At 42.4% G+C, this 12680-nt stretch overlaps 1 protein-coding gene across 1 annotated transcript; it reads left to right on the forward strand.

Annotated features, from left to right (window-relative positions):
• Positions 1-4641: 4641 nt before the first annotated feature.
• On the forward strand, positions 4642-6547 carry LOC109902786 (forkhead box protein Q1-like). Its single transcript, XM_020499428.2, has one exon. It carries the CDS (start codon positions 4926-4928, stop codon positions 5979-5981), a length of 1056 nt encoding a protein of 351 aa, XP_020355017.1. The 5' UTR covers positions 4642-4925; the 3' UTR covers positions 5982-6547.
• The last annotated feature ends 6133 nt before the right edge of the window (positions 6548-12680 follow it).

A 12680-nucleotide genomic window follows, 5' to 3' on the forward strand; every position in this document is an offset into this window, starting at 1 on the left:
AACCCAGCATCCAATACAGTCTGTTTAGTATCCTCAACACAACAGACCAGACTACACAGGTGCATCTCTTGACTTGAAGCCAGGTGCTCAGTCGCTGTGTTCCGGGTACTGCACCTCACGCATGCCGCGTCTTGCGTGCCAAAGGTGATAATTACGCACAGACTACGTGTTTACTGAAGTCTCGAGCTATCTCCTGACGTGGGAAAATGTCGACGTGTGTTAAAGAATGCAGACACATTAAAAATAGCGTTCCAGAATGCGTTCATCGTTCTATCTGTTTGGTAGTAGGCTGAGGTAGGAGTCTCATGGCACGGTCAGTGTCAGGCCTACTGACAAGTGATTTTGGAGTGAGGCGGTGAGAGAAAGCCACAACAAACATACAGACTGGACTGTGTGTGTGTGTGTGTGTGTGTGTGTGTGTGTGTGTGTGTGTGTGTGTGTGTGTGTGTGTGTGTGTGTGTGTGTTGTGTGTGTGTGAGAGAAATGTGCGCATCCAGCCAGCAGAACCAACCGCGGTTCGCGCGGGCTTGTTTGCCTGCCCGGTGAACCCGGTAACGCACACAGGCAGGCAGCGGAGCGCGAGGGAATATTTCACATTCATCCTAAGTCCAAATAGCCTCCGGGCTGCGAAGAGGTGTGGCGGAGAAGACAGTTTAATGATTATCACTCACCCCGGGCCAAGCTCATAACTCATGTAACTTTCCGACCTTTTGCTGCGTCGTTACCCCTGCTTAGAGAGAGAGAGATTGAGATTTTCCCTTTTGTACTTTAACTATTTGCACATCATTACAACACTGTATATAGACATAATATTACATTTGAAATGTCTTTATTATTTTGTAACTTTTGTGAGTTTAATGTTTACTGTTAATTTTTATTGTTTATTTCACTTTTTTTATTTTCTATTTCACTTGCTTTGGCAATGTAAACATACGTTTTCCACGCCAATAAAGCCCTTAATTGAAATTGAATTGAATTGAGAGAGAGAGAGAGAGAGAGAGAGAGAGAGAATTCTGAGAAGTGATAAAAACATATGCACTGATGAGATAAATAATGCTGATATAGGCTATAGGTCTAGAGTTAAAAATCTCACACCACCATCTCCTGGTCTCGTTGGTATAAACTACTGCATGTCAAGCACTAATCTACTGGGCACAAACTTCAATTCAACGTTTTGTTTCCCTTTCATTTGAACTTCTGTGACATTCTGTGAACTATACATGACCTTTCAGGTAATCCTGGCTTTGCAAATGCAGGCCTTGCCTTTATTTTAACCAGAGTTTACATATTTCATTACTATGGAGCTAACCTAATCCCATCTATTTTTACTGTCTTGTCATCTCGGTATTGACTCAGCAGTACTTCCCCTTTCCAGAGAAGTCATATGTTGATGGAGGAGGCCCCAACACCTTGTATTATCATGGGGCCTGAATTTAAGAATGTAAATGTACTTTAGGATTAGGCTAAAAAACTGTGTATGTGTGTGTGTATGCATGCGTGTGTTTTATGCACAACCTTTGATATAGCTCTTAAGCTTTGTGGGGGGGGGGGGGGGGGGGGGGGGGAACTTTAGGGGAACTTTCAGAGCTCCTAACATTAAAGACAGATTAAGATGCCTGATAGACACGTAACAGAAGAGGGGATGATTCAAAGACTTCTTTCCTCTTTTGTTGATCTTTTATTTTTTTCAAGAGGCAATTTGCATACGAACTTCCAACAACTTTCTGTGAATGGTGCAGGATAGTTTCTTGGCTTGGAACATTCTCAACACATTTAAGGAACTTGACAAAAATGCGTTATTTTCTTGGTATTTTATTACTTCAAACATGGTTACAATTCATTTCAATATTGGTAATGTTCTAGGAACGTTCTCAACTGGTGGGAATTTCAGTACTTCAGCATAAGGATTTCCTACAGGTTTCCTAATGGGTCTATTCAAATGTAATTGTTTTGAGAACGTTAAGAAAACTTTCCATGAAAACCACAAGAAAACTTTAAAAGTTATAAGAATGTTATTTAAAAACATATACATTCCGTTCTCAGCATAAACAAAACTTTTATTTTCTACCTTGTTGAGTATGTTCAGGTGTGTTGGCGGGCCCACTCAAAGGTCACACCTGATCTTAATGACTGCTTGTTTCCTTTGAAATGGGGTCTGTTTGAATAGACTAAAATGAACAGCGTTGTATGACTTTAAAAAACATGGCACGCTATCTCCATCCTGGTTGTGCAGTGGACTAATTCCATCCATAAAGAACAGAAGATCATAAATTCGAATCTCACTGACACTGTGTGACAATAAAAAATACATGTGTTTGCATGATTAATGCCTAAACAAATGAATTTCCTTGTGTCCTATCTGTGCTTGCAGTTAAGAACAGTTAACCCAAACTAAGCTACACTACATGACCAATGTGGACACCTGCTTGTTGAACATGTCATTCTAAAATCATGGGCATTAAACATGGATTTGGTCCCCCTTTGCTGCTATAACAGCCTCCACTCTTCTGGGAAGGCTTTCCACTAGATGTTTGAACATTACTGTGGGGACTTGATTCCATTTAGCCACAGGAGCATTAGTGAGGTCGGGCACTGATGTTGGGCGATTAGGCCTGGCTCGCAGTCGACGTTCCAATTCATCCCAAAGGTATTTGATGGGGTTGAGGTCAAGGCTCTGTGCAGGCCAGTCAAGTTCTTCCACACCGATCTCGACAAACCATTTCTGTATGGACCTCGCTTTGTGCACGGGGGCAACATGCTGAAACAGGAGAGGGCCTTCCCTAAACTGTTGCCACAAAGTTGGAAGCACAGAATCGTCTAGAATGTCATCGTATGCTGTAGCGTTAAGATTTCCCTTCCCTGGAACTAAGGGTTCTAGCCTGAACCATGAAAAACAGCCCTAGACCATTTTTCCTCCTCCACCAAACTTTACAGTTGGTACCATGCATTGGGGCAGGTAGTGTTCTCCTGGCAGCCGCCAAACCCAGATTTGCCTGTCGGACTGCCAGATGGTGAAGCCCGATTCATCACTCCAGAGAACGCATTTCCACTGCTCCAGAGTCCAATGGCGACAAGCTTTATAACACCACTCCAGCCGATGCTTGGCCTTGCCTATGGTGATCTTAGGCTGGTGTTGGCTAGGCCATGAAAACCTATTTAATGAAGCTACCGACGAACAGTTATTGTGCTGACGTTGATTCCAGAGGCAGTTTGGAACTCGGTAGTGAATGTTGCAACTGAGGACAGAGGACTTTTACGCTTTACGTGCTTTAGAAATTGCCGGTAACGTTCTGTAAGCATGTGTGGCCTTCCACTTCACTGGTGAGACGTTTTTGCTCCTAGACGTTCCACTTCACAATAACAACACTTACAGTTGCAGGGCAGCTCTAACAGGTCAGAAATTTGATGAACTGACTTGTTGGAAAGGTGACATCCTATGACGTGCCACGTTGAAAGTCACTGAGCTCTTCAGTACATTCTATTGCCAATGTTTGTTTATGGAGATTGCATGGCTGTTTGCTAGATTTGATACACCTGTCAGTGACGGGTGTGGCTGAAATCGCCGAATCAACTAATTTGAAGGGCTGTCCACCTACTTTTGGCCATGTAATGTAGCAGTGTTATAAAACTTCTTAATGAAATATGTTCTCAGAACTTTAATTACTTTCAAATAACCTATCATTTTAATTCTCAGAATGTTAATTAAACCTCCCATGAAAACTTTCAGAAAACCATAGTAAAACGTAGTACATAGTAGAACCTCCTTGCGACCTAAAAATGTTTGTTCGCAGAACAGGCAATATTTTTACTTCCATTCTCAGAATGTTTAAAATTCTTTCCATTTTATGTTCCCACAACTTCCGAGGAACCAAATGTGCTAGCTGGGTGGTTATTATGCAAAGGAACGGAAATGTTAGATTAGACCTCAAGCAAGGTGTTTTAGTTCAGAACCTCTGTAAATGTATCGATTAAATATAATTGTAAATCAATTCAAGAGTGACCTGAGATTCTCTACAAACATAAACATTACAAACGTAAACACATCTGTCTGTGCCTGTCTGGTAAATGCACGCCATCTAAGGCTCTTTTCTGGTACACAATCTACAGTCACGCAGGTGAGTCACTCACTCAGGTGTGTGTGTGTGTGTGTGTGTGTGTGTGTGTGTGTGTGTGTGTGTGTGTGTGTGAGAGAGAGAGAGAGAGAGAGAGAGAGAGAGAGAGAGAGGGAGAGAGAGAGAGAGAGAGAGAGAGAGAGAGAGAGAGAGAGAGAGAGAGAGAGAGAGGGAGAGAGAGAGAGAGAGAAAGAGAGAGAGAGAAAGAGAGAGAGAGAGGGAGAGAGAGAGAGAGAGAGAGAGAGAGGGGGAGAGAGAGAGAGAGAAAGAGAGAGGAGAGAGAGGGAGGGAGCCAGAGAGATTGGAGCTCTCTAAAATATATGAACAATACACATAGTTCTTCTCCCCTCCTCCTTTTAACTTTAGCTTTCTATATGTTTATGTTTGTTTTACATACTCCTGTGTGGCACAAAGGAGTGTGCAATCATAAATCCCTCAATCGCTTCAATGGATTTGAGATTTGACACGCTAGACCACGCCCCCCGTGGGCTGTCCCTCGCGGAGGGATTATATTATAACAGGGCGCGTGTGTCTCCGGAGACAAATCTACTTTCAACTGCTAAACAGGCACGAGTTTGGGTGCCTCCCGTTCCTCTGTACATCGGAGCTCCTCGGACCGAAACAGACAGACAGGTGCACTGACTCCACCACTGAAACAGACTCACTGGCTACACCTGCGCCTCTCTAAAGAACAACAACAGACAGACAGATTTTATTACTTTCTGATTAGGAGAATCGCGCTGTACTGCAACGAACTCTGACAGCTACACACTGACAGGTGAGAGGCGAAGGAGGAAAACAATAAATATAAAAATGAAACTTGAAGTGTTCTCCGCAAGCCACTTCGTTCAGAAGCCTATGGAGGTTTGCAGTCACAGTGATGCGGAAGGTAGCGTCCCCTCTCCCCTATCCGGGGACGAGCTGGGCTCAGACGGGGACTGCGTGGCCAACAGCCCGGCACCTGCTACCCCGAGCAGCAGCGATGGCAAGGGAAAGCCCTACACCCGCAGACCCAAGCCGCCCTACTCCTACATCGCACTCATCGCCATGGCCATCCGGGACTCCGGCAGCGGCCGGTTGACTCTGGCCGAGATCAACGACTACTTGATGAAGAAGTTCCCGTTCTTCCGGGGCAGCTACACCGGGTGGAGGAACTCGGTGCGCCACAACCTGTCGCTGAACGACTGTTTCCTCAAAGTGCTCCGGGACCCTTCCAGGCCATGGGGCAAGGACAACTACTGGATGCTGAACCCGCACAGCGAGTACACCTTCGCTGACGGGGTGTTCCGTCGCAGGAGGAAGCGCATCACTAAGGGCCGGTCCGGTGGTTCCAATAAGGACACCGAGACCCCTGACATCCAGACACCAGGCGAGGAGACTCGCATCTCGGCCCCTGCTTCTGTTCCCTCCCGGGAGGAGAGGGTGATGGGAGCCAAGTTCTCCAGCTCTTCCAGCTCCTTCTCCATCGATAGCATCCTCAGCAAGCCCTTCATACGTAGGGAGGACAGAGACCACACCGATAGAGACAGTGCACATGCCAACCCCGGTGCCCACCGGCTCTACTGGCCCGCGGGTTCTCACCACATGCTGCCCTACACACTGGCCTACCCACCGCTACCCGCTGTTATGGCACACGCACATGCACAGCACTCTTACCACCAGGTCAGCACCGGCGCGTCACACATGTTGAACGTGTACAGGTGCAGCCTCGCTGAGCACGCAGAGCACACCAGGGACCCACTCACAGCTCTCCACATGACGTCGCAGGGGCACATGCCAAACTCCGAGGCTGCTTTCTCCCCTGTGAAAATGCACACAGCGCGAGTTGGCAGCTGTCATCCTTTCCAGATAGATTCATTGCTCTCCTAAAGCCAACGTAACAGACGATAATGTAATTATGTATCTTAAATTTGCCATGTGCACTGTCCTATGCGCTCTACGTTTTTCGAATGTCTTAAAAAAGGCATTTCAGTGCATTTAACTGTTTCTGATTATAACAAGTCGTTTAGCGGTGATGAATAACGTAATGTGTTATTGTTGTCATGACTTTATTTCTATCTGGTTACTACTAGGACGAAGCAAATGAGTTGCAATCTGACATGCCTTTCCACTGTGTGTGTGTGTGTGTGTGTGTGTGTGTGTGTGTGTGTGTGTGTGTGTGTGTTACGTGGTTCTTAGGTCATTTCTAATGTAAACGACGGCTACCATGTGCCAACGATTTGAAAAATATAGTACTGTGTATGTGTTGATGTAGTTTTGTATGACTTGCTGAAAAATATTGTATTTTAAAATATTTGTTGGATTGTTGATTACTCCATGTAAGGAGGCTGCACAAAAAGAAAGGAAATACACTGTCTGTTTTCCTAAACATTGATTCATGCATGGACAATATTTTTTATGAGAGAAAATAAAAACTCTTTGGGGAAAAATTATCGAAGCAAACCAGGAGTATTTCATTTTTTGATATTGCTCTTGCCTTATCTTTACCTAAAGGAAAATAAAGAATAATCTATATTTTTCCATTAAGTATAGGCCTACTTGAAGTGTGTTTGGAATCAGAGGGCGGAAAAAGTTTGCATGGGTGATCAGAGGAAGATCCGATATCTATCTGCCTGGAACTGGAAAGGCGTAGCGCCTGGCAACACTGGCGCTGTTTTGGCATCCTCACCACTTAAACGAGCATGCTGAAGTACCAGAGGAATGAAGAAAAAGATATACAATCATTTCAGACATCTGCCTACTCTGCACGGCAAGGCACAATTAGGAAACAGCAATGTTAGGCACAGAGAGGGATATACATTCACAGATTTACAATACTTACATTTCACCCCTCTGTCTTCCTCTCTGCCTGCACCGCACGGAACAGCACAGCTAAGGAAGCAACACTGTTAGGCACAAATTACAGCTCGGTTGAGCTATTTCTAAATATTTAAGGGTGGTGAGATCCGTCCCAGAATGGGGAGTGCTGAATTATGTCAAGTAAACCATCGAATCTGACGCTTTACACGAAGGATCATTAACTTTAACTGCAACACACGTCTAGGAAGGTTGTTCCGAGTGAGGGGGGTTGAGTTCAGTTATTACGGACATTTAGCTGCACAATAGCAAATCATGTGTAGTTATAATGTACAGTATCTATTAAGCACAGTGAAAACATACACGTCTCCTCAAGCTCTTCTTCGAGGTTCGAGGATGAAATCTCAGACTTGGGACAAATGCACTCTATCTCTAAATGTAAACTATGGTTTATGCTTAAGGATAAATTATAGGCCTACCATAGCATGCCACCCAAGCTATGGTGTACTCATTAAACATGATCTGTTCTGTGCCGTTCACACGAGGGTAAGAAACTTGCCTGCGATCTGGGTCTCCAATAAGCATTGTACAAACAAATTTAGCTTGTTCAAATATGACATTTGAATTTACTCTGTCTTGTAGCTTGTTCTCGTTTCAAGTCACGCAATTCAAAATGTTATACTGAAATAATAGGCTAATACATACTACTACTAATTATTATTATTATTATTATTATTATTATTACTGTAAAACAGTGCATTTCATGTTTTTTTTAAATCACCAACATTTGAAAAATATATATTATACCTTTTTCATCCTGCTATAGGCTATGTTGAGGATTTTTTTTTAAATACATGACAAACATTAAATAAATATCCTGATTTGCTAAACGATAAGCTATACAAATAACTTTTACCAAAACAATGTTTCAAAATGAAATGACCAAAACACAGGTTGGACTATTGTAAGGGTTTAATAATGAGAAACAATCATTTTGGCTGGCTACTTCATGCGCCAAGTCTATAAATGATCACAACACACTTCCAATAAAAACTAAATGATTAGACCTTTCAACACCGACTGTGGATATATGGGGGTTATCCATAGAAGCAAGGATGCAGTCCATACGCGATGTCTCGAGCTGTCCACCGTCCTGAGGGAAACCCTTGACGTCATCACATGTAGTGTTGCCCACATTAATTACGATTCCCGTTACCCTAACAATGTTAGGCCTAATGCTATTGACAAAGTTGTAGACTATCACTAGCAAGTGCTGTATCTAGACAAACATTGTAAAATAGTACACACATAAAATATCGTGACTAGTACAATATTTGATTGTGGACCAATGAGAAATGAGCCTATAGGCTAATGAGAAAGATAATCTCAAAAATTGCTCAATTGATAAACGATCAAATCTGAAAAGTAAAAGAGTAAATGTGTTGATACATTTGCCATTTCCCATTTGCATTTGACCCTGTCTTTCTTTCAGTCCCTCGTCGATCTGGGCACAAATAGAACGGAAGACATTCTTGCTTAGGCCCATACATGTTTCTACAAATACAATGCATGTGTACAAATATTTTGACATAAAACATGACCTGTCCATCCTCCTCAATCATGCACATTGATGCATAGACCTAGGACTATACTATGCTAACAAAAATAAAAAATGTCACTATAGTTTTACTCAGCTGTCTGCAAACTCGGTCCTGGGACCCCCCTTGGATGCACGTTTAGTTTTTCCCCTATCATTACACAGCTGATTCACATAACCAACTCATCATCAAGCTTTGTTTAGCTGTGTAGTGCTAGGGCAAAAACCAAAACGTGCACCCGGCGGTCTAGGTGACAGGTAAGAGGGTTGAGTCCCGTTCCAGGAACAATGCTGCAACCTGCAGGTGAAATCCCGGAACAGCACACCTGTATGTTACGCACTGGGCAGAGCACTAGCACCGACGGCAATAACAGGTGAACGCTCCATCAATGTAGGCCACCGTTATGTTTTCATTCTGTAGCCTAGGACTAGCTCTCTCTGGTGTGTGGAACAGGAACCAGTTAAAGATATGGCGTATCCTAATAAACTGATAGCATGCCTGAATCTGAGAGCAGTAGATACTGTGCCCCATTCAATCCGTATCGCCGAAGTATCCCGGAAGATCCGCGTTCAAATGTCATTTCCGATTGAGCCGACGTAGCAGTGTTTACCGTGAAAGCAGTCTCCGCCACCGCGGGAACATTGCCTTTAATTGTCAATCGCGATATATAATAGCGCTATTGATTGAATAGAAACCTAAATATTATGTCGTTCTGGAGCAGGGTTTAGGCCTGGAGTCCAGGCACAATGTTAGGAAGTTCAAACAGTCAGTCACTCTGCAGGCCGCTGAACCGCGCCTGAGCTTCTGGAGAAAGAACCTGGTACTCTCAGCACAAAAGCCAGAGTTGAGCTGGACAGGAAGCGCGGCTGCTGGGGCGCCTGAAAGAAGACATAAAGACGCACATTGCCGTTAAAATACGCTGGAAAGAGCTATTTAAACTATATTTAATCTCTTCAAAATGAGTGAAAAAAACGCTCAGGCAAGATGTAGGCACTTGTCAAAAGAAGTGAGGAGTCAAAGTAGGCTATAGGCCTATGAGAAGGACCAACAACCTGTGGTGCAAAGTACTTCATAAAAAATACTTGAAAGTACAACTTAACTTGTTTTTTGGGGTATCTGTACTTTACTATTTATATTTTTGACTACTTTTACTTTTACTTAATTACATTCCTAAAGAAAATAATGTACTTTTTACTCCATATATTTTCCCTGACACCCAAAAGTACTCATTACATTTTGAATGCTTAGCAGGACAGGACATGGTCCAATTCACACACTTATCAAGATAACAACACTCCTCATCCCTGCTGCCTCTGATCTGGCGGACTCACTAAACACAAATGAAGCATTTGTCAATTATGTCTGAGTGTTGGACACCTGGCTATCCGTAAATTTAAAAAACAAGAAAATTGTGCCGTCTGGTTTGCTTAATATAATGTATTTTTTTATTATTCACGCTTTTACTTTTACTTTTGATACTTAAAGTATATTTAAAACCAAATGCTTTTAGACTTTTACTCAAGTTGTATTTTACCGGGTTACTTTAACTTTTACTTGAGTCATTTTCTATTAAGTTATCTTTACTTTTACTCAAATATGATACCTTTCTTCTTTTTCCACCACTGCCAACAACCAGCAGGCCTGTGTTTCTATGGAAAGAGTGTGTCGTTTTATGGCGTATCAAAACAAAAACAAAAAGTCAAACAATATAAAGCAACATTTTAATTTATGTAATGCACCGCTGCATTCATTTATTATTCAGCAATATCCTACATATTAAATACACATTCATAAACAGAATTCTGAGCCACATTTTTCATGAACTAATATTTGAATGGTGTAAGCCTTTGTATAAATAATCAGGGACGTTAAAGCAATATTAGCTATAATATTATAGTTGACACTTCAATATTTACCAAAGATAAAAACAACAATTTATATTGTTCTAGGCTGGTGTTCTTCAGGCTAAAAGGATCAAACTCGGACAGAAATGCCAAAGGATATCCATCACTATTAAAAACCAGAACCCATGTAAATATGTGATATAATTGTTGTTTACTAGATATTTCAAAACAGCTATAATAAGAGCTCCTATACGCGCTTTGCTGTGAACTCGTAAAAGCAGTGGCCAGTCTTCAAAGTGCTCTCGCGCAGAACAAAGTTTCCTCCTAGCCGCGGAGGCATCCTGATCACTGCGGGGGTCATACGTTCTGATGTCGCAGGAAATTCTAAGGCCATTAGGTTCCACAAACTTCTCTGTGTCACGGTGGAAAATGATTTTATCCTCACATCCTTTGTTGTGAAGTGTAAAGGTTATTATTGATGGCCATTGTTTGAAAATTCTTTATATCTAAGGACTACACATGAAAGGACGGGGGTAATGTTAGACAGACACACAAATAGATGAGGAGCTGATTCGTTTATTACATATTTTATTTTCTGTCGACTTTCTAAAGCTCGACTATCCCAATATAAAATGCCCGTATCATAAATGCAGAAATTAAATCCCGTAGCCCCAGCTTGAACCTTAAATGATTATATTCTGATGTGAGGTTTAGGCCTAGTCTACTGTATACAGTTGTTTACTCTTTCCTTCTAACTGTTTCAATTCAGCGGCATAAAACAAAATAAAGCTCAGTGTAAAACAAATCCAGGTGGTAGAAATGAAATGAGGGAGACTAGGCATACAAACAGAATGGGGTGATGTGATTTCGGTACAAATTAAGATTGATAATCTAAATTTTACGTTATATTAATAATTTTTTGCCTATGACCAATTTTGGACAAATATTGTTTGTAGTCTTTTTGTATTTCTGTATAGCCTAGACCTACTCAACTGTAACAATGATCTGTTTATTATAAACGTATACAACTACCAAACATAATAGGTCGGCTATTTACAAAGCATATACATACTGAAAAATGACTGAAAATGATTGCATTATTTAACTACTAGGCTATATAAACGAATATTTAGCTCAATATGTTTTAAAAAATATATAACTTTAGGTGGTTGAACTGAAAACGAGGAAGTGTAGGCCCTATCAAATGCAGGCATAACAAAGGTAACCATAAAAGTCATCACAGTATAAATATTAAACAAGCTATCTACATGATGCAGGCCTGCAATATAGTGTCATATAGTGTCAACCTTGTAACAGGATTAATACACTCTGAATTTGTAGGCCACGTTTCTGAACAAATCCCATTTCTCTCGTTGTTATCATTATTGATCATAGGGCTTTTATCTTTTAAGACTAAATAATTGCATTATGTTGGACAAATCTGTATTATGGTCTGTCTTCATAGGGGAGGAAGCTGTCGACGCCCGCGCTCCTAATTTCGGTTCTCTCTCTAATGAACGCGGGGCCCAGGGGACCGCCTCGAGCCTAGGGCTGTAAACTGACACTGGTGCGCTGTGTGTGGTATCCAAGGCCGGCCGCTCTTGATGGAAAAAGCCTGCTTCCACTCATGTCAAAGTCATTTACTCAGAACCCCCCCCCCCCCCCCCCCCCCCTTGCTCATGCATGCACCCCAGCGAAATACAACCACCTTTCCCCCGGTAGTGACTCTTACGGTTGGGTTCTGAGCGAACTAGGAAAACATGAGATAGGATTTATACTACGAGATTTATGAGCCTACAGTTTGTTCTATGTGTCGCTTCTACAACACCGCCTTTACTGGATCGGTAGGCCATCCAATATGATATTGTTGCATGGCAACACAGATAAGCAATTTCTATTTCTTAAAGAGGCCTACTCTAATATATAATTGCCTATACTGTTATACCCTCAGTATTTCATTACAGAAAATGTTTCCGTTATTCACTATAATGACACTTAGCAACAGGCAACAACATGCAAGAAGAGTGTTGGAGATGGAGCTCTTTGCCTTGTGTGCTGGCGTGTGACGCTGTTGATTGGAATGTCTGGGGAGGTTTGATAGATGGCATAATTGCGTGTTTTTGAGATGTCAGAGAGCAGGGGAAAGAGAGAGGGTGGAAGAGGGAGGGGGTGCGAGATAGAGAGAGAGGGGCTTGACTCTGCTGCAGCGACTGGCGGTGGAAGGGGAGGGGAGGGGGGCTCTAGTCGTCACTGATTTCAGGGGGGGTTGGAGATCGGGGAGGGGGTCTTAGAGGAAAGAAAGATTTACGAAATGATAGGTGGTCGCGTTT

The sequence above is a fragment of the Oncorhynchus kisutch genome, linkage group LG13 (assembly GCF_002021735.2).
Source record: "Oncorhynchus kisutch isolate 150728-3 linkage group LG13, Okis_V2, whole genome shotgun sequence".
Classification (NCBI taxonomy): Eukaryota; Metazoa; Chordata; class Actinopteri; order Salmoniformes; family Salmonidae; genus Oncorhynchus; species Oncorhynchus kisutch.

Excerpts from the sequence above, each read along its gene's own strand:
- LOC109902786 (XM_020499428.2), top strand. The coding sequence starts at position 4,926 with ATGAAACTTGAAGTGTTCTCCGCAAGCCACTTCGTTCAGAAGCCTATG.